The 20,767-nt window shown below is 52.1% G+C and overlaps 1 protein-coding gene across 2 annotated transcripts in view; it reads right to left on the bottom strand.

The window, feature by feature from the left end:
• Nucleotides 1-3,070: 3,070 nt before the first annotated feature.
• The window catches only part of Cdc42bpb (CDC42 binding protein kinase beta), a 100,919-nt gene continuing 83,222 nt past the window's right edge, over nt 3,071-20,767 (bottom strand). For both annotated transcript variants that reach the window (XM_048431346.3, XM_048431347.3), the window contains 16 exons: nt 20,355-20,444; nt 20,041-20,115; nt 18,550-18,655; nt 17,156-17,292; nt 16,440-16,579; nt 15,297-15,378; nt 13,716-13,932; nt 13,511-13,573; nt 11,600-12,199; nt 8,725-8,822; nt 8,554-8,638; nt 8,294-8,411; nt 8,036-8,153; nt 7,214-7,319; nt 7,053-7,123; nt 3,071-4,245 (listed from right to left, as the gene is read on the bottom strand). In XM_048431346.3, the coding sequence (XP_048287303.3) occupies nt 4,114-4,245; nt 7,053-7,123; nt 7,214-7,319; nt 8,036-8,153; nt 8,294-8,411; nt 8,554-8,638; nt 8,725-8,822; nt 11,600-12,199; nt 13,511-13,573; nt 13,716-13,932; nt 15,297-15,378; nt 16,440-16,579; nt 17,156-17,292; nt 18,550-18,655; nt 20,041-20,115; nt 20,355-20,444 (2,238 nt within the window). In that variant the 3' untranslated portion in view covers nt 3,071-4,113. The remainder of the gene's footprint in view (nt 4,246-7,052; nt 7,124-7,213; nt 7,320-8,035; nt 8,154-8,293; nt 8,412-8,553; nt 8,639-8,724; nt 8,823-11,599; nt 12,200-13,510; nt 13,574-13,715; nt 13,933-15,296; nt 15,379-16,439; nt 16,580-17,155; nt 17,293-18,549; nt 18,656-20,040; nt 20,116-20,354; nt 20,445-20,767) is intronic.

The following is a 20,767-nucleotide window of genomic DNA, read 5'->3' as shown; positions in this document are numbered from 1 at the left end:
GATCCATAGCCTTAAGAAGGAAACAATTGACATTTTTCTGCACATGGGCTTCATCTATAAACTGGAGGATACAGTGGCTTCTAAAGGGAAGTACAGAGGACGTGAACACCAACAGGGCAGAAAGCCTCCACAGCCAACCTGGTGGGCCGAGCGCCCAATGAACTGGTTCATGCTGGATGAAGCTGTTGGCCATTCCTGTACGTCAGAATTTCTGCCAAGTGTCAACAAGGAAGGACTGTTAGCACAGTCCCCAGAGCAACAGAGGTGGCAAGCTGCAACAGGAAGGGGCTGAGTTCTGGGGCTCTGAAATCAGATACGTCCTGAGCACCGGGGTGACCCTTAAGTCTGGTTAAGCATGTGTGTAGCATCGAGTTTGCTGCTGCTGCTGCTGCTGCTGCTTCACCTCGCCACCCCCTTGACCTGTGCAGGTCACTGTGGCCAGGGGTCACTGAGGAGGCTACTGCTCTCTGGACATCCAGCAGCATCCCTGCAGATGTCCACGAGTGCGTTGTGGACCCTTCTATTCTGATGATCCTTTTTAATCTCAAATTGATCCCTTCCTCTGCCCCACTAGGGACAGCACTGAGGAGTCGCCCTTTTGAACTCCTCCTGTGTTACAGGTGCAACTCGCTGCAGCCTGGAGCCATGGCCTCACGGCTGGGTAGTGAGGTGCACTAGGAAGGACAGGAATATCCAGGTCCTGGTGAAAAACTAGTAGACTAGAATGGAACAAATGCAGGCCTGTATGTGTCTAAAGGGCCCGTGAGCGCTGCTGCTGATTCTGCTGGGTGACAATAGACTTGGGGCCAAGCCACAGGTGTGAAGTTTGCACAGCCAGAATTTGTTTCCCAAAGGCCTCCAGACAGGAAGGTGAAGGAAAAGGTGTCCAGGAGGCCAACCCTGCCTGGCAGCTCTGGCTGACAATGGGCTGGTACTCCTTGCTCTATGCTGTTTCTGCAAATGACTGACACTTGAGCATTTTTTAATTGTTGGGTGGCTGAATCCTGGAATGATGACTCTGACTCCCATCCCCACCTTGGCTGTCTGGTGAGCTGAAGTTACCAGCATTCTGCCTGCATCCGGCCCCTGCTCCAGCTCAGTGGCCTCAGGTGAATTTCTGGTCACCAGGAATGCCCTGCTCATAAGCTTAGGGTCATGAGGCTGGAGCAGAGCGGCCGTCACTGAGCGTGTGCTAGGGGACTTGGTGAATGGGGCTATGGTCCCTCTGAGCTCATGTGGCTTAAATGGAAGCTAATTGTTTTGAGGAGTGGTGACATCTAATGTCTTGGGTAGCTGTAAGGACCTGAGCCCTAGTCCCTGTGGGGATGGAAAAGAAGGTGATACAGGCCTAAGACTCAAGAGGGAACCATGCATGGCAGGGACTGAGTCGTGGGCAAGTACAGAAACTCCACCACTCTTGTGCTGTTATTCACTTCATAAAGAAAAGCGGTCAATGGAAAAACTCAGAACAGTAACTGTAACGGTAAAAATAAAACTCTGCGGATCCCCAAGTGGCTGCAGATGGGGGAGGGAGGGAGTGGGCATGGCTTGTCTATAATGAACAGATCATTATATTCTCATCTCTTTTTTTTTTTATAATAAAAAAGGCAGGAGGTTAGGCACCACAAGTTAAGGGAATTAGGGTGGTGGATTCTCAAGACTGCTTCCTGCTTATTTGTGGGCGTTGTCTTGGGGGGGGAACCTAAGAAAGCTGGGTGCTAGTCACATCCTGATGTAGCTGATCTGTTTGTTCCTGTTCAGTTGTAACATGAAGGCCTGCTTGCTGGGGTTTTTGTCCTGCCCAGTTCCCACAGCCGGTAAGCCCCAAAGAAAATCACACAGAGGTCTCCATAAGTTATAAACTGATTGGCTCCTTAGCTCAGGCTTCTTGTTAACTCTTCTAACTTGTACTAACCCATTATTCTTATCCATGTTAGCCACATGGCTTGGTGGCCCTTCAGCTCCCCCCACATACCACACACAGCACTTGTTAGAGGGGACACAGGTAGATGACAAGGACAAGGGTGTGAAGGTAAGGTGCAATCCCCAAGAGAACAGGGCACTGGTAAGATCTAAACAAGGACCAGCAGTGGAACGAGGACCAGGAGACCTATACAACACCCAGGCTAGAATCCAGTTAGCACATTTCCCAGCTTTTAGGGCCCGTCACAGTTAGGGTATCATTGCTATGATGACACACCAAGACCAACCCTGTTCAGCCCTCAGCCTGGCCTGGCGCAGGGGTCCAGGGCTGATGGTGCCAAGCAACTTGGAAAGGAAAAGGTTTATGTGGCTTGTGCTTCCACCATCACTGAAGGAAGCCAGTTGGACAGGAATAAAAGCAGGGCGGGAACCTGGAGGCAGCTGATGCAGGGGCCATGGAGAAGTGCTGTTTGCTGTCTTGCTCCATCTGGCTTCTTGAGCTTGTTCCCCCTCCCCCTCAAAGACTCGGTCTCTTGTGTAGACCAGGCTGGCCTTGAACTCACAGAGATCTTCCTGCCTCTGCTCCTGATTGCTGGGATTAAAGGCGTGTGCCACCACAGCCACTGTTTTCTACCAGAACCCACAACCGGCCCCTCCCGTTCTGAACTGTGACATGGTCATCTGTTCTTGCTGCTTTGTCTGTACCAGGGAATGAGCTTGCTGAGCTCCGAGACACTCACTCCACCCCTAACCCTGCGCATTACCTCACTTTGAGGCAGGCTCTTAGTGTCCTCATTCACCAAGCCTTACTGGAGGTCTCCAGTGAGTGGCGACTCTCAGGAATGCTGACTCATGGGGCAAGTCCTGCTGGCCAGACCCTGTGGCAAGCCTCGACACTGTCCTTCTCGAACCCTGTCCCCTTTGCCTTCTGCTGTGGCTCAGGCTGAAAGGCCAGCTCTATCCGCAGAGGCCCCTTAGGGGATGCACAAACCTGGCAAAAACGCCTCAGTGGATCGCCCCTTCCCTATCCCACATCTGACTTGCCTGCCCTGGCAAGGTGACTTGCTATCTCATGCTGTGGACAGAGGTGCCATGTGTATGTCCTTGGGGCACAGTGGGCAACATCGCATTCAGACAAACCACTGAGAACTGTAAAACTGCCGTATTCTGCTTTATTGACAGGTAAGTTGTTCAAAAATGTTCTCACAATTCAATAATTACAAAGACTCAGACTTACATTAAAAAGTAAAAACCAGAGCTCCCAGCAGGTGCGTGCCCCAGTGTAAAGCCGGGGAGGGCGGATGGGGCAGACAGGTGCTGGGTGTGACACGCAGGCATGGCCAGCAGTGCCACAACCCCCAGTGCCAACTCGGCCAAGTGCACATCCTGAATAGTGTCACCAAGCACGCCAATAGGTAAGGGAAGCCTGTCCAAGAAGAGGACAAGACATGCCTGCTGCCACAGTTATCACAGCCTTCATGGGCTGGGCCGCAGACCTGACCACTCAACACAGGTCACAGGGAAGGATGAGGTTAAATACAGGTGGCGCTCGCGGGCCTGCGGTATGGGCCGATGTGCAGGAGTGTCGAGTGATTCTATGTGACTGATTGGGCTATTAAGCACAGAGGCTCCATGCAAGGTGAGGGGAGAGGGAGGGGGATGTCCCAGGGCCTGGGGCATGGCTTCCCAGCCCTGTGCTAGTCTGCGGCAGACTGCAGGTGCAGCAGGGCATCTTGTGGCTGTGGCCCAGCATGGACTAACAGGGACACAGGCAGTCAGCAGGACAGCTGCAGCTGTAGGGCTAAGTGAACAAAAGTGCCACAAACTAGCCTCTGCCTCCTTGACACTGGGGTGACGCACGACTTGAGTCTTCTAAGGTCCTCGAGACAGTTTCAGGAGAAAGGAAAGGGCTTGAGGCCACACCCCCAGCATCTGCCGAGGTGGGAGAGGTGAGTGGTGGTCCTTCATGTGCAAACGGAACAGTGCTGCCTTACGGCTGTGCAGACAAACACATCTGGTCGATTGCCACCAACAACGTGGCACAAAACTGCTCATTATAATAAAGATTATTTTATCTATCTACAAACTGATTCTACATCTCCTTGGACAACACTGGAGGGTCAGCTCAGTCTTGGCACTGACATTGGGGCCATCTGGGCTCCCAGGACCCGCACTGCTATGCTGGCTGCTTCAGGCATCACAGGCTGGCTGATCCAGGCCTTCCATAGGGAGCTGGTTCCGATGGGGCGAGTTGGGGCTTGGAGGGCCGCTAGGGTTGGAGCTATTGGATGGAGTTGAGTGTTTGGTGGAATCGGAGTCAGGCTGCCAATGCAAAGAGAGATACATGAGAGGCAGGTGTGCTCTGGTCCCTCGCGTGAGTGTGCAGGCTGTCTACAGCCTCAGCAGGGCCCTTAAGGTCGCAGGCGAGCGCATCCACTGACCCTGTACACTGAAGCCAAGGGAGAAACTCTAGGGATAAATAGACAGGAACGTCATCGGGGTCAAAGGCTGTCATCAAAGCCTACAGCTACCACAGTATGAGAGAGAAACAACTTCCCTAGGGTTAGGGACAAGAACCACCTTCTGCTGCCCTGCACTGGAAGAGGACACAACACTGTGATCCTGCACACATCAAGAATAAACCAAGCGAATTCAGCAGGCTCAGGGTTCAGTACTGACACACAGCAACAAACAACATGGAAACCAGACAAGTCAATTCACAAGAGCATTGAAAATAACAAAGGAGATGTGTACAATTATAAACCACTACTTAATATGGCCGGAGAGACAGCTCAGAGCATAAACTGCTCTCGCAGAGGACCCAGGGCTGGTTCCCAGCACCCGCACTGAGCAGTCCACTGTCTCTAACTCCAGCTCTGGTGGATTTGGCCTGTGCTAGCAACCACACCACACCACACAGAACAATAAAGGAGACTCAGAAAAATGGAAAGACACTACATTCACAGACTGAAATATTATCAAGATGGTATCAATTCTCAACGTGGTCTACAGACATACGTGAGCTCCTGAAATTCCAATGGCCTTTTGCAGAAAGGGAAGTTACTCTGAAGAAACAAAGCCTGGGTCTGGTGACTCTGGCCTCTACTCCCAGCCACGAGCAAGGTCTGTGCAGAGAAGGAAAGCTGCCTGGGACCTCACACTTTGTCATAAGCAAAATTCAGGCTGGAGTTAGGCTCAGCAGAAAAATTCCCAGTTTTTTTTTTTGTTTTTTAAAAGGCCAAGGGTCCGATGTCCCAAAGTCTAGGACAGAGCAGCAGAGTGGCGCTGAGGTCAGCAACACAGACATCCACACAGCCACAGCTAACGACTTAAACAAGGCTGTCAAGGCCATCAGAGGGCAAGAACCCACCCTACAACAGCTGGCATGGGACGCTTACATGCAGGGGCTACACTACACACACACACACACACACACACACACCCCTGCTAAGAACGTAAACACTGGATGGAAACAATGTAACCAGCATGAGTTTAGACAGAATATCAAAAGTGGGTGTAACAGTTAAAAAAATTTGAATTTTGCCCAAATCAGTAGCTTTTGCATTTCACAAAACACCACGAAAAACGAGAAACACGGGCTGGAGCGATGGCCGAATGGTAAGAGCAGTGCTGCTCTTGCACAGCACCCAGGCTTGGTGCCCAGTTACCACAACGATCCGTAACTCCAGTTCTAGGAGATTTGGCACCCTCTTCTGACCTCATTGGGCACCAGGTGCAAACACATGGTACACAGACATACATGCAAGCAAAACACTCACACATATAAAATAAATAAAAACCAAAACCACATGACAAGACTGACTTCAATGGAGAACAATGCATCACCCAGCATGCTGTGACGGGTGAGGAAGGAGGGAGGGTCCCTTCTCCAGTGTGCACTGGAGAGGATGGCTGCCGCGGTGAGCCTCAGGCTGTAAATGGAGCAGGAGAATGGCCATGTCAATCACCACTTCCATATTGGGTGGCTGTGAGTGACAAGCCAGCTCCTCTCTTTCCAGAAATACCTAAGTCACATAAGACACGTAGTTCTTCAAACCTCAGTGCTAGATGTTAGGTAAGTCCTATCTCATCTGTTTCTCATCCCCACTCCACGGAGGGGAAACTGAAGCAAGGGCCACACACCTTCTAGTGCATGGGAGTGTTGCTGCTCACACCCTCACAAATGCTCTAGAAGGGAAGGAGCTAAGGTGACCAGAGCAGACTCTCTAGGATGAGAGCCAGGTTATGTCATATCCACACAGAAAAATATGACAGAAAGGAGAGGTGTGGTGGCACATGCTCAGAACTGGGGGGCTGCAGGAAAGGCCAGGTACGGTGGCACATGCTCCTCAGAACTGGGGGTGGGGAGGGGGAGCTGCAGGAAGACCGGCAGGGCAGAGCTTTTCTAGGCAAAGACTGAGATCCTTTCAGGAAACGCAGAGATAAGCTTTTCTTTAATCAACACTGAGGGGCAGGGGCTGGCAGATCTCAGTACTGAGCTCAAGGCTTGGTCAACACTGAGTTCCAGGCCAGACTGGGCTATCTAGTGAGACCCTGCATAAAAGCAACAAAACCCTCACAAAACAAACTAAAAGTCCAGAAATAAAGTAAGGTGGTGCCTGCCTGGAATTCCAGAGCTCGGGAGACAACGGCTACAAGAGACCTGGCTCGGGACAGTCTGTTAAGTACGCAGCAAGCGTGGAACCCTACGCAGCAAGCATGGAACCCCCAACCACTGTGATGTAGGGCTCACTCCTGGAGATCACAAGACAAGGTCATCCTCAACTATGCAGTAGTAACCTTGAGGCCAGTCCGGGCTACACGAACCACCTCAGAGAGCAGAGAGGGTCCAAAGAGGGGCATCTCTGGCAGAACCTCACCCCTATGTGGGGTGTGTGCCTGGTGACCCCACAACCTTGGCCACACTGCTGCACGTGGACCTGTGACTCAAGTCAGGCAGCTGCCCATCCTGGGTTGCCCAATGCTAGTGGGGTCTCTGTGCTCAGGCCATCGTATCCTGGAGTGCAGGACTCCAGAGGAGCTCAAGACTGCACTCCCTGCTGTACGGTGTCTTCCTTGTCCCAGTTCTCACCAGCTGGCCCTGGCGGTCTGTGCTGGGTAACACGTACCTCTCTGTCAAAGTCCTGGTCAGGATCGGACATGCTCCTCAGAGGCACACTCACTCCAGGCTCAGACCCACCTGTGGACAATGACACCTTTGACCTCAGGGAGAGGTCAAGAGGAAGATGGAGAACGGAGTTCCTGCCCAGCACCTATCCCCCCATGATACCTGACGAGGGCCATGAGATGTAGGGCTTGCTCCTAGACGGGGGCTGCCGAGGGAGACCTGGAGGGGCGGGGCCCTGCTTCTCCTCCTGGGCAGGGGGTGCGGCACTCTGGGGGAAGAGAGTAGCACAGAAGAGTGGTACGTGAACACGGACAGGGACCACAGTGGGGCTGCCACAACAGGATGGTAATGAACAGGCCCCTGGATGTGGCTGCTGACCAGTTAGAGCTAAGAATGGAAGGCAGCTATGTTCACTACTGTACCACCAATGCGTCTGAGCCAAGAATCAGCAAAGGCAATTGCAGAAAAGCCTACAGAAAACACTGTATAAAATGAGGACACAAAAATTGCCATTGTCTCATACAAAGGAGTTAGAAACCCGCTTCTTGACAGCAGTTCCCTAAGGGACACAAGTGCACACAGGGAGGCCCCCATACAGACACCCATCTCGGTACCAAGGATCACACAGCACTGGAAAGGGCTTCACAGGCCAGCACAGCACAGTGAGCAGGACGGGCACTGTTTGCACAGCAGGGGTGGAGCCCATGCCCACAGCTGTCTGCACAGCAGGGACGGAGCCCATGCCCACAGCTGTCTGCACAGCAGGGGACGGAGCCCATGCCCACAGCTGTCTGCACAGCAGGGGCGGAGCCCATGCCCACAGCTGTCTGCACAGCAGGGGACGGAGCCCATGCCCACAGCTGTCTGCACAGCAGGGGACGGAGCCCATGCCCACAGCTGGCTGCACAGCAGGGGTGGAGCCCATGCCCACAGCTGGCTGCACAGCAGGGGCGAGCCCATGCCCACAGCTGGCTGAGCACGCACCAGAGGCAGGTCCATGAGCACCTGCATCCCATCCCCAGGGCCCATATGAGCCACGTGGTTGAAGTTGGTCGGGTTGGATATCATTTTGGATCTCAATTCTGGGTCTCTGAGCATCTCTCTGCAAAAAGGAAACATTTGAGAATCAGGAACCTGGAAGCATCCTCTGGCTCTGGCCAGCCCTTTACTGCACACTCGCGGGGACCCAGGGACCCGAAACAGGGACCCGAAACAGGGACCCGAAACAGGGACCCGCCTCACCGCCGCTGCTGTAGCCGCTCTTCCTCGGGAACCTTGAAGACAAAACGCCGTTTGCTCCGAGTCCGCAGCATCTGCTTCTTGCTGTTGTCCGAGGTGTCGGGCACATTGAGGACAGCTCCTGTAGGGGAGCAGTCACTAGGCTGCGGCATGGAGGGGCAGCCATACACGCGGAAACGGTCACCTCAGACTAACCAGAGCAGTGGAATAGGTGAGGCCTGTGTTCTGTTTGAGGGCCACCTCCCATCTGTGGGAATTCTCACCTGAGAACTTGTTCTTGAAGTAGATGAGGCGTGGGGGCTCACAGCCCAGCAGGTTGAGGGTGCCATCAGAGTTCAAAGGTCGTATCTATAAAAGTGGAGGAGACCCACCATGTGTGCTACCAGGAATCAGAGTGGACAGCCGCCCTTGATGAGACCATCACGCTATCTTACCCTCCGCAGGCCGATGGTCTGCACCCACTCCATGGTGCGCACGTCAAAGACATCTACCCCGTACTCGCTGTATACCGTGACATGGGAGGGACTGCAACCTGGCGCAGACGAAGCAGAGCAAGTAAACGTCGAGTTCCACCCTTCCCCGCCCTTAGACCACAGTGGCACTGGCAAGGCCCAGGCGCACAGCGCTGCCTGTGGTGGGGCTCCCACGCCAGCCACCTGTCTGATTGTGTCCGGGGGCACCCCACTGCTTCTACAACTGGGGCGTTTTCCACACCTCAGCAAGATGTTGACGCTGACTTAGAAAGTCAAGAAACCAAGGCTCAACACCTGTTAAGCCAGGCAGGGACCGTGGGTCCCACATTGCCAGGCAAAAATTTAATTTTTTTCTTTCTTGTACGCATATGAATCATTTAGTTGCATGTGTATCTATGTTCCGTGTGCATGCAGTGCCTGAAAAGACTATAAGAGGGTGCCAGATCACCGAAACTGTACTTACAGATGGCTGGGAGCTGCCTTGTGGGTGCTGGGAAATAAACCCCAGTTCCTAGGAGAGCAGTCAGCGCTCTTAACCACTGAGCCACCTCTCCAACCCCAAGCCTTCTAAAACGATGGAAAGAAGGCAGGTTTCTGGGTGAATATTCTGGAGACCCAGACCAACTGCTCTCTCTGGCCGTGACTGGGCTATGCACATTTCACTGGAGGGACACCACAGTGGGGAGAACCCGGGTGACCCTCTCGGAACACACTCAAATGAGCACGAGACGATGCCCCTCCGTTCCCAGCCGTCTGCTGGGCTATGACAACTGGCACACTACACTGCAGATACACGTCCACGGCCCCCGAGCTGTGAAGCTGAAGGAGACACCCTCACGTTTAGGACACAGCAAAGCCCACCTGAATGGCCTGCCAGACACCAGGAGTGGATGTCTACTACTGAGCTATGCTGCTGCTGGCCCAGCCACTGCTAGAAACTTTCAGTGTGAAGCAGGAGGGCGTTGGATCCCAGGCCGACTGCCGGAGCACCTCTGCCATAGCACTCACTGGAAATGTGCTCTAGGAGCTATGCAGCTAAGGCTCTGCCCGATTCTAGCCAGCTGCAGTCAGCCTGGGCAAGCCAAGGTGCTGGGAATCGGCCACCAAACCTGTGTGCAGCACACTCCCTCTTTCTCTCTCTCTCACACACACTCACACACACACACAAACACACACACACACACACACAGAGTTTTTGAATGTCACCAAACCTGTCCAACAGTGGTTTCTCTCTCTCTCTCTCTCTCACACACAATACACACACTCTCCCTCTCCCTCACACACACAATCTCTCTCCCTCCCTCTTCCCCCCCGCATGAGTTTTTGAATGTCACCAAACCTGTCCAACAGTGGTGTTTCTCTCTCTCTCTCTCTCTCTCTCTCTCTCTCTCTCTCTCTCTCTCACACACACACACACACACACACACACACACACAGTTACACACACAGTCACGCATGCTGGTTTTGAATGCCATGTGCAGAGGCTGGCCCTCAATTACCTCTAAGATGACAATTCCCCACATGGGAATGGTGGGGCAAGTGCTCTTACTTGCTGCATATATGAGACTTCACTTCTGATCTGTCAACAAAGGACGATGTTCAAACTGAAAAGTTTGAAGAAAACACACACTAAAGAGAACTCAGTGGAGGACGTGTGCTTTCGAGCTGGGCAGACCTGCAGGCTGAGAGCCTTTGCACCTGTCTCTGAGACAGGACGAGGAGGCACCGTGGGCACTGCTGTAGACAGGCTAGTACTTCTCCACCCTCAAGTTCCTTAACTTCTTCCGGCTCTAAAGTTGACCTGGAATCTGCTCCACACGGGGCTGAGAAGGAAGGCCCATGAAGGCGGAAAGGCAGGAATACCGGGTTTTCACGCTAGTTATCCATGGCCAGGATCACAGAGACACTGCACCTAGGGACCTGAGTAACTGGGAAGAAAACTGGAATTCTAGAAGTAAGGCGTGTATGGCCCAGAGCTCTGCACTGGCTACCTGTAAAGAGACTAGGACAGGGGATCACAAGGCTGTCCTTTCTGGTGAACTGCCCAGCCCTGCCGCCCTGCTTCAGCTTCCTGGGTGAGAAGGGCTGTCAGTGTTGCAATGCACAGATTGGTTATCAGACATGACAGCTCTGGTGTCTAGCGTGGCCGCACCAGCGAGAAGTCAGCCTTGCCCACCGTCAAGGAAACACGCCACTCCCTCCTATCCCAGCAACCCCAGAGGCTCCATGCCAAAACCAGTCTGTGCCTTGCTGGTTGCAAATTCTTCACTGCTTGCTGCTGACTTCAATTCTATGATGGTTGGGCAGCCATAAAGCAACAAAGTGCTTGGCTCTCCCAGCCTTACAACTTCTCAAACAAATTGCGGTGTTCCAGCCTCTGCACAGCACCCGTACACACACGGACTTCTTCTTACTGCAAATGCAGTACAGACTAATAGGCTCCAGCCTACAAGGGCATGACCTGATACCGGAGTTAAGTCTCCTGGTGACCAAACCCCTGTAGCTTTATATGGCCCTGTGAATTCCTCTACTATGGGAAATGCCTTTTTAAAGAAGATTCCAGGTTCATTTCCTGTTCACTGTGCCTTTCTGCCCAGGAGGATCCTTGCTGTCACACAGGAGAACAAGCAGAACACCTGGGAGGAAGGCTGCTGGCCAAGAGCACAGGCACAGCCCTGACAGCCTGCACACTGCCTGCCTGTGGACCAGCCTTGTCACTCTGGTCTTAGTTCTCAGCTTGGGGACTGGGAGACAAACCAGAGCAAACAGAACGCATGCCGACTGTCCATATGAGAAGCAGCAACAGTGATATGGCAACAGAAAAACATATACATACTACAGGCGACAGGAGCCGCAGGCCACATGAGCTCCTGCATGCGTGACCTCCGGCCTTGAGGGTCCACGTACAGTCCCATGTGGCTGAAGCAAAGCAGGTATTCCTCACTTTTGAGCTCCACAGCACAAAGGGCATCGAAAGACTGCTGTGAGAGGAACGCAAGCGAGGGATCAGTGGGATTTACCAGGTCTAGAGGCTGCCCGTCCCCCTGGATGCTCAACAGAGAGAACCCAGAAGGGTAGCCAACACAGAGCCTGTCCTTGAACACGGCCATCCACTGCACGTGTCCTGGTGCCACCATCTCATTGAACTTCCTGTGGAAAGGTTTAGTTCTCTGAATCTCATAGCAAAGGATCAGTCGCTTCACAGCCACAAACAGGCAGGTGGACGAGCTCTTCCTCAGTGTCCCTGTTGCTATGAGTTGGCAGCCTTTCGTTTCGGGAAGCTTGATATCAAAGTTGCTTGCTTCTGCTCCGTCAAAGGAGGACCAGGGGTAGAGGTGCACATGGTGGTTTCGGCCGCAGAGGAGGATGATGATCTTTTCCTTGGGCGCCAGTTCGATCTGGTACACCTTCTTGCAGTCAGCAGCACGGACGATCACTACAGGCAGAGGGTGCAGGTGACTTGCTCTGGTTGACACCAGAGTTGCCCTTGGCTCCCCTAGCAATCCTCCCTCCACAGCCAGCCCCTGAGCCAATGTTGCAAATGCCCCTAATAGAGACACAGTGGCACCCTTGTCTCAGTTTCCTGACAACCCTGTCCTGCCACTGTCTGTCCTGTACTCAGTGTGGCCAGTTCTAGTTGATACAAAACAGTAAGGTCCTGTGGACTGGATCTGGAATTCCCAAGCTCATGCCCACTCAAACTAGGACGCTAGCTGGCTTAGGACCTCTGCCACCTTCCCTGGTCTGGAGCCTGAAGGGTGCAGCTCCCACATGCTCTGGCTACTGTAGGCTCTGGTTCCCTTTCTCTCAACAGGAAGTGGCTATGGAGTGGGGAAAGGCAGGAAAAGCCACCTTCCCTGGCTGGCAGGAGGGACCAGTTTCAGTGACCCAGCATCACTGGGCTCTCCTGAGAGGCTCTGTGACCTATCACCTATCCCATTCTCTTTAAAGAACTCAACAGAGGCTGGATGTGGTGGTGCACACCCTCAACCCCACCATGGGAAGCAGAGAAGGTGGATCCCTGTGAGTTTCCAGGTCAGCCTGTCCTACACGGTGAATTCCAGGATGGTGAGGGTTATGTCGGTCTCAAAAACAAACAAGCAAACAAACAAACAAGAATTCAATAGAGGGCCAGCAAGGTGGCTCTGTGGGTACGGGTGCTTGCTGCCAAGCTTGAAAACCTGAGTTTGAGTAACGGGACACACATGGTGACAGGAGAGCCAGCTGCCTTGGCTGTCTTCTGACCCATCCTTGTGTGTGTGCACACACGCAGAAACCAACCAATCAAAAATTAGCTGGCCAGGCGATGGTGGTGAACACCTTTAATTCCAGTACTTGGAAGGCAGATTCAGGTGATCTCTGTGAGTTCAAGGCCAGCCTGGTCTACAGAGTGAGTTCCAGGATAGCCAGGGCTACACAGAGAAACCCTGTCTCAAAAACACATAACAAGGGCTCTTTACTGTGTCTCCAGACACATGAAGCGACCCAATAAACACATTCCAGGTACCTGTATGCATGGAACACCTGCTGTACCAACTGGAAATCCTTTTTCTCCATGTCCTGCTAAGACCTCTGACACTGCCACTCGACTTACATATCGGGAGGTCTTTTTTGTTACAGCACTGGAGAGGGACCCGAGAGCCTCACACACTCTCGCACTGTGCCACACAGTCTGAGTGAACCCTAAGCCCTCTGAAGGCCCTGTGTCTGCAGCAGGCAAGCAGACTCCAGGTGCCCTTCTACTCACCATCTCGTGTGAGCTCAATGACGTAGAGCCCCTCTTCCAGGCCGACTGCAATCCTGTCTCCATCTGGGGAAACACCACAAAGGTTCTGTGAGGCAAGACCTACTTCTTCAAAAAGGACAACCGTCCACACATTCAGATGGATGGGACCACACAGCCATGCTCAGAACCCGAGTTCCCAGACCCGAGAGGCGTGCCACAGACATACCCACAATAGCGGCAGCGAGAACAGCCTTGATGAGCGGCAGGCTGCTGTCGTAGGCCTCCTGAGCGACGTGCACCACCTGGCTCCTCAGCCGGTTCTTGTGGAGAATGGCCTGCAGTCCTTCAAGGATCCCAACCCACTTCCTCTTCTCATTCTCATTTTCTGTCAGGATGAGCAGTGAGCTGGCCTTAGAAGGGGAACCTAAGAGAGAGGCCGTCACCTTCATGAGAGAAACAAAACAGACAAAGCCATGAGCTGCCAGCCAGATCAGAGCAGGGACTGTGCTGGAACTACCCTGCCAGAGGTCACAAATGGGATGCTAACAGGTTCAAGTCCATGTCCCTGCTTTGCCCCAGAGACCACCAATCTCCTCAGCTGCCAGCTGGGCACTGGCAGGGCAGCTGACAGAAAGGGCAGTGCTGCAAACACACAAGTCCTTCCTGGGCAGATTTCAGTTCACCCTGCTCTTGTCAACACGATCACATAAACACACATTCTGAAAGTGCTCTCTTGCAGCACTCGGGAGAGTGGCAGAGGCAGGTGGATCTCTGTGAGTTCAAGCCAGTCTGCCATACACTGGCCACATACACAAGGAATACACAGTGAATTCCAGGACTAAATAAATACCTTGTCTCAAAAAGAAAAAAAAATGCTTCCTTGAATAACTTTATTATGACTAAGAGGTGGGTTCTTAGGGCATGTCCAGGCAACACAGTAAGTGCTCACTACGCACCGGTAGGAACATGGCAGGCTCCAGAGCTACAGAATGGTTGTCACTCCGGGCACAGAAGGCTGATGATTTTCTGGATCGTATGGAAAAGGTTGTTTCTGAATAAAAGTGTGATTCAGTAAAAAACAACTCTTGAGACCTAGCTTTGTGGTCAACCAGATGTACCTACAAACAATCCTACTTGGAGTGTGTACTTCTCCGAACAACACTCTTCCAGAAGTGTCCTGGGGCTTTAGCATACAGCACCAGCAGGGAGTTCAGCTCAGTCTGAGAAGCACAGCCAAACCAGATGTAGTCATTCTAGAAAGGTTTCTGTCTCACCCAGTGAGAGCCAGAATGCCAGGGAGGGGAAGGGAACCTAAACAAGACCCTTCTCAAAGATCCATGAAGTCCTTCAGTGCTAAGCCATTGTGGCCAGGGTGCAAGGACCACCATGGAAAGCTCCTCATGAAACTCAGGCTGTGTGGGGAGGGTGCAGTGCTCAGCGAGGGTCACCTGCACCAGGAAGATGGCAAAGGAGGAGCCTGGTGCACAGAAAGAATGCGAGGCAGGGGAGGGGCCACTCGAAATATTCCTTAGAGTTTGCTGCAGCACAGCCAGATGCTTGAGAATTGATGTCTTTTTTGTTTTGTTTGTGCTATTTAGAGGTAGGCAGGGACTCACCATGTAGCTCTGACTATCCTGGAACTCACAGAGATCCGTCATCTCTGGCCCTCCAGTGCTGGGATTAAACGGCATGTACCACTATGCCCATGGTTTCTTGTGCTGTTTTTAAGAACTGATGTCTTTAAACAGTGTAATTTATTTTAAAAAGGATGCCTCACAAACAGAAGTGAAGTCATAGAAACTCATACCCTGAATATACATGGAATGTCTCGGCGTGTTGCATGGATGACATCTGAGGCCAGGACTGAGCTCACGGAAAACTCGTCATCTCTGGCAAGAAAGAAATGCACACAGTTCTGGGAAAGCTTTGCAGATTGGCTGCCACATTTTCACAACTTGTCCCAACATCTAAATGGGGGAACACTGAGAACGGAGCCCCTGCCTGACTCCCACTGTTACAATGTCCCCCAGTTCCAAGTTCCACATCTTATTTCTGGCTTGTCCTTGGTACAACCGGACAAAGCCTCATTAGCTACTGGCCAACAAGAAGCAGAAGGTGCCGAGTTCAGATGGGAATACCAGCTTGAGTTGTTCAGGCCAGGCTATAGCTGTATGGTGGTCTGAATGAGAATGGTCTCCACAGACTCACATATCTGAATGCTTAGTCACCAGGGAGTGGAACCACTTGAAAGGATTAAAAGGATTAGGAGGTGTGGCCTTGTTGGAGGAAGTGTGTCACTGGGGGTTGGGTTCTGAGGTTTTAAAAGCCCAGGCAGGCCCAGTTCTCTTTCTGCTTCTGGATCAGGATGTAGCTCTCAGCTACTGCTCCAGCGCCAAAAGTAATTCCTGCCATGATAAAGGATTAAACATTTGAAGCTATAAGCAAGCCAATTGAATGCTTTTCTTCATAAGAGTGCCCTGGTCATGGTGTCTCTTCACAGCAATAGAACAGTGACTAAGACAGTTGTACGAAACAAGAAACCATAAGGTACCATGCAATGGAGACATTGCCACTGCTGGGTATTTCTGACTGACATGTGCTCTTACAGATCTGAAGAACCAGCCAGAACCCCTTTGCTAAGAACACACTGGAGCCTGTGTCTCTAGGCCAGACAGATGCCAACTGTGGACGGTCATAATTCCTGCCTTCCGGATCTGGCTAAGGCAGGAATAGCACAGGCCCTCCACATATGTTGACGACAGCAGTGATGCCTGCCAGACCTGCTCTGTCTGAGTGTGCCCTTGGGACCTGGTTAGTGCTCATGATAGCTCCTCATATCTGCTACCATTCTCCAAGCAGACCTGGAGAGAAATGTGGAGGACAGCACAGGTCTGCCACCCTGGGCAGTGAGCACTGGATACCAGGGTGGCGTTTGGCTGCATAAACATACCTGAGGTCCAAGACTTGACTAGCAACGACACCAGGCTGGGTAGACTTTCCTTCTGGCAGGTCGTACAGAAAGAGTTTGCAGTCACAAACCACTGCATACGCCCGCTGCCATCCCTTCTTCACTCCTGTGGGCTTTGGGACCTACAAACCAACAGTGACCACGTTTCCTCTGGGCCACAGAGACTGCCAGACCCTCAGCATTTCTTGCAGTCTGGGTCTACTGTGTGGCTGTCCTGGTCCCCAGGCACGGCTCCCCCATCAAACCTTTTTCCAGACTGGTAGGTAAGCCTGTGTCTAGGCTCAGGAGGCCCAGGGCCTGACTAGAAGCTTGTGAATGAGACAAGGGATGCTGACGACCCAGGACCACACTGCATCCGGGAGGCTGCAGCTAATAAGACACGGAGATAGATAGCCCAGGTACCCATGGTCGGTAAGCACCGCTTGGATTTGGAACCTTGACTTTAAGCTCATGACAAGATATCCAAGGAGAGTAACTGTAGGAACCCAAGGTGGAATCTGCACCCAATGGTACTCAGGCTCCTGGCCATGTAAAGTAGCAGTTGTGTCTAAAACCTTGAAGGTACGAGGACTGCTCCACACAGCAAATGGACTGCTTCAAGAATAGATGAGCTATGATCACTGGTTACCACACAAAAGAAGTTAAGAGCTGACCTAATGAGCCACACCAGGCTATGGGACAGAAGCTGGTCCTCCTACCTTGACATAACCCTTGTAGGCTGTGCCTATACCCCTCTGCACATCCACACCGAGAGGCCTCTTGGACTGCTCAGGAGGAATGGGGCACACCTGGGGAGCGCTGTCTTTGCAGGACACATGGCAGGAAAACGCACACACTGGAAAAGAGAATAGTTCCACAACTGCACCCAGGGCAGTGGAGCTGCTGAGCACAGGCTCTCTACACACACTGCCCAGGAGGCCTAGGTGTCCAGTAGGGCAGACTCCAAGAAAACAATCCCAAAAGGCTTCAGAATAAAAGCTCAACAAATATGGAGCCCATACATGAAGCGGGGTCACCTGAACAAGCACACACTGAAGTCTGCCTCATAGTTACCCCACGAGCCTTCTTGAATCCACACAAGCAAGCTCCAGATCTGCTCACTGAGGTTACCTGGGTGTCACTGTAGGGCAGTCACAGTGATAGACAGCCAATCAGAAGGTTTAGGACAACTAACAAACTAGCAACAGAAAAAGAAGAATGTGTGTGCTTGCGCAGGGGAGGCTCTGAGCAGGGAAGCACTGCGCCGTCTGTGAAGTGAGGTGCACAGGCTCAGCAGCACACGGCCAAATCCCATCACAGAGTAGAGTACAGAGGGCTGCTGTAATTTAAAAATAATGATTACCATAAAAAGACAGTATAATCATATGAGGGCTAGACAATCTGGAGCCCGTGAGAAGAAGGGTCAGTGGAGAAAGACGATGACCAAGTCTGACGGCCTGAGTTCAACCTCTGGCACCAAAGGTGAAAAGAGGAGAAGCAACTACTCAAGTTGTCTTCCAATCCCAACATGTGTCATGGCACATGCGGCCACACACTCACATACACAAAGAAGTAAGTGCATTTAAGAAGTTAAAAATAAAAACAATAGCAAAAACAGTATTCCTCCCCCCCCCCCCCCCCCAAAAAAAAACCTCCAGATAACATGAGAGTGGAAAGTTCTGGCCCTTCTTCCTTGTTCCTTGACACAACAGAATGGCTTTGAGTGTTGTGATCTACAGAGCCATGGGGGAGGTGAGCTCCACAGGGGAGATGGGGAGGTGAGCTCCACAGGGAGAGGTGAGCTCCACAGGGAGAGGTGAGCTCCACAGGGAGAGGTGAGCTCCACAGGGGAGATGGGGAGGTGAGCTCCACAGGGCCCTCAAGGAGGTGCTGTGCTTTACAGTAACTTTCAGGTGATTACCTGGTTACTGGATCTACAGGTTGGTCAAGACTGCTACAGGCCTTGACTGTGCACATATGAAGAGCAGGCTTGCCCCACACTGCTAACCATGCACCCCCGCCCCCCTCCTAGCCTGGCTGCTGTAAGAACTCCATCCAGAGCAGCAGGGTGTCCAGCTCAAGTGTGCGATCTGGCATTAAGGCCAACACTCACCTTCACAGGCATAGCCCTGTCGGATCAGACCAACCATCAAGGATGTGCAGTGGCTGCACTGGGTGGGGCTGGGGAAGGACTTGATGCTGAACTGGTGTGCTTTAGGCTGCAGGAAAAAACAAGCAAAACAAACCAGGTGACTGGGAACCAAGGAGAAGTGGGTCAGTGTTCTTGACTGGCTTATACACAACCTGCCTGCTTCGTGCCGTTTCTCTTCCAGCTATGGGTTCTTCATCAGTGGCGCCTACACCCCAAGGTCCCAAGCCAGATCTCAAAGCCACCCTTTCCTTCAGCTAGTGTTGTTACCGACAGAGCTGGGCTTGGTCGTGACGTCACCTTTCACAACTGAAACTCTACTCAGATTAGGAGCACTTCCAGGGACCAGCACCAACTGGATCTGGGATTTGGCCTGGAACCCTGTCTATGTTTGGCTCTTCTTGGGTGTGTGAACAAGACAGCACTTTTAATTTACAAGATATGTTAACAGCACAATCTTGGAAAGACCCACTGTCTCCTGCCAGGACAGAAAAATTAGAATATAACAAACCGGGAAAACAGTGAGGCTAGCTGGAAAGACAAGGACAGGCCGTGACAGCTTGCCTTGAAAGCCCACACACACACATAGTGACAAAGGTGACACACTGCTCAGGAAGACGCAGACACAAATAAGACCAGGTGTTTCTCGAGGAGCGGAGGATGGTTAGCACAGCCCCAGGAGCGGCTACAGGAGGTGGCCAGAGAGGAGGCAAGGGCTCGGTCACCGAATACACACCCCATTTACAGTGCCTTCCCTGGGTAGCAGAAGTCACTAAACAAGCAGTCCCGCACCTTGGTCCTTGATTCTACAAGAGCTCAAGCACCAAAGCCAAAACATGAATTACTCTAGGTCTCCAGGGGAAAACAGCAATAGACCAGGTCTGTATTTAAAACAACAAAAAACACCACCACCACCAACAACAACAAAAAAAACCCAGGACACAAGTCCATGCCATATTGGCTAAAGGCAGTCACACTAGAACCTCAGGGCCTGACACACTTGGGAAACTCAGGATCTACAGAGAGAAAGGAGACCGAGTAGAGCGTTAAGGTTACTACTAAGGAAAACAAGGTGAAGACACACACACTGAGGGGCCAGGTTCTTGCAATGTTCATGCAGAAGTCAGGGAACAAACTGCACGTTGTGGACAGTTGTTTATGTTGGGAATAGTCTCCTACAAACCATATGATTCCCAACAACAAACATGATGATAAAGGGAAGCACCTGGCCACGAGAGAGTCCAACACGAGACTAATGAAGGGAAGAAGGAGGGAGAGGCTGGAACTGCTTCCGCTGAAAACACACTGAGTGCTGGAGTGTGCAGACAACAGCGCAGATCCTGGACCTGGGTTTGTGAACTGTCCCCACCGCGCATATTCAAAACCAGCACAGCACGTTACACAAAATTCATCTTCTAAAACCAAGAAGACATCCAGAGATGCAAGAGGGCCTACCTTGGGTCCAGCCATGGCGAGGGCCTGTGCGCTGGGCAGGGGAACAGCGGACGGCCTCTGCTGGGACCGAGGATCCTAGGAGAAAAGTGTGGACAGGTGAGCGGCAGCTTAGCTGCCAGGTCCTATCTGGGGTTTCTCTCTAGAATTTATAAATTATTAACATTCTGAATTTCTAATTTACTACATTGTTCAGGCACCTGTCACAGTTTCCCTCATTTACCTGATGCTCTGACAGAGTTCTGCAGAGGAGATGTAGAAAGAGTCTGCATAGCAGACCAGGGCCCACAGAGTACCTCAGGGCAATGCAGCCTTACCTCCTGCTGCTCTGTGCTCGTGGCCACAGACACTGAAGGGGACAAGTCTGGCTTCGAAGCCTGTGCTTCCTGATCACTGGCTGAGCTAGTCTGCAACAAGAAAAAAAGGTGGTGTTTGTTCCTGGACAGTGGATTCTGTCAGGGCTAAGTGCCCTGTATCCTCATTACTCCCAGGCCTCACAACTATCCTGACTTTCCCAGGGAATGGCAAGTCACTATTATGGCCACCTCATCACGTGAGTGAGCCTGCTCTCCTCCAGCCATTTAAAAGCAGGAGCCAGGGCTGGGCATGTCAGCGCACACCTTTCATCCCAGTACTCTACATGCAGATTTCTGTGAGTCTGAGGCCAACCTGGTCTAAGTGGTGAGCTAAGGCCACGTAGTAAAAACTTTTTTTTTTTTTTAATAAAGTA

The sequence above is a fragment of the Myodes glareolus genome, chromosome 11, assembly GCF_982192425.1.
Source record: "Myodes glareolus chromosome 11, mMyoGla1.1, whole genome shotgun sequence".
Lineage (NCBI taxonomy): Eukaryota > Metazoa > Chordata > Mammalia > Rodentia > Cricetidae > Myodes > Myodes glareolus.
Note: the sequence above shows the minus strand (reverse complement) of the source record. Positions and strands in the feature narration are given on the sequence as shown.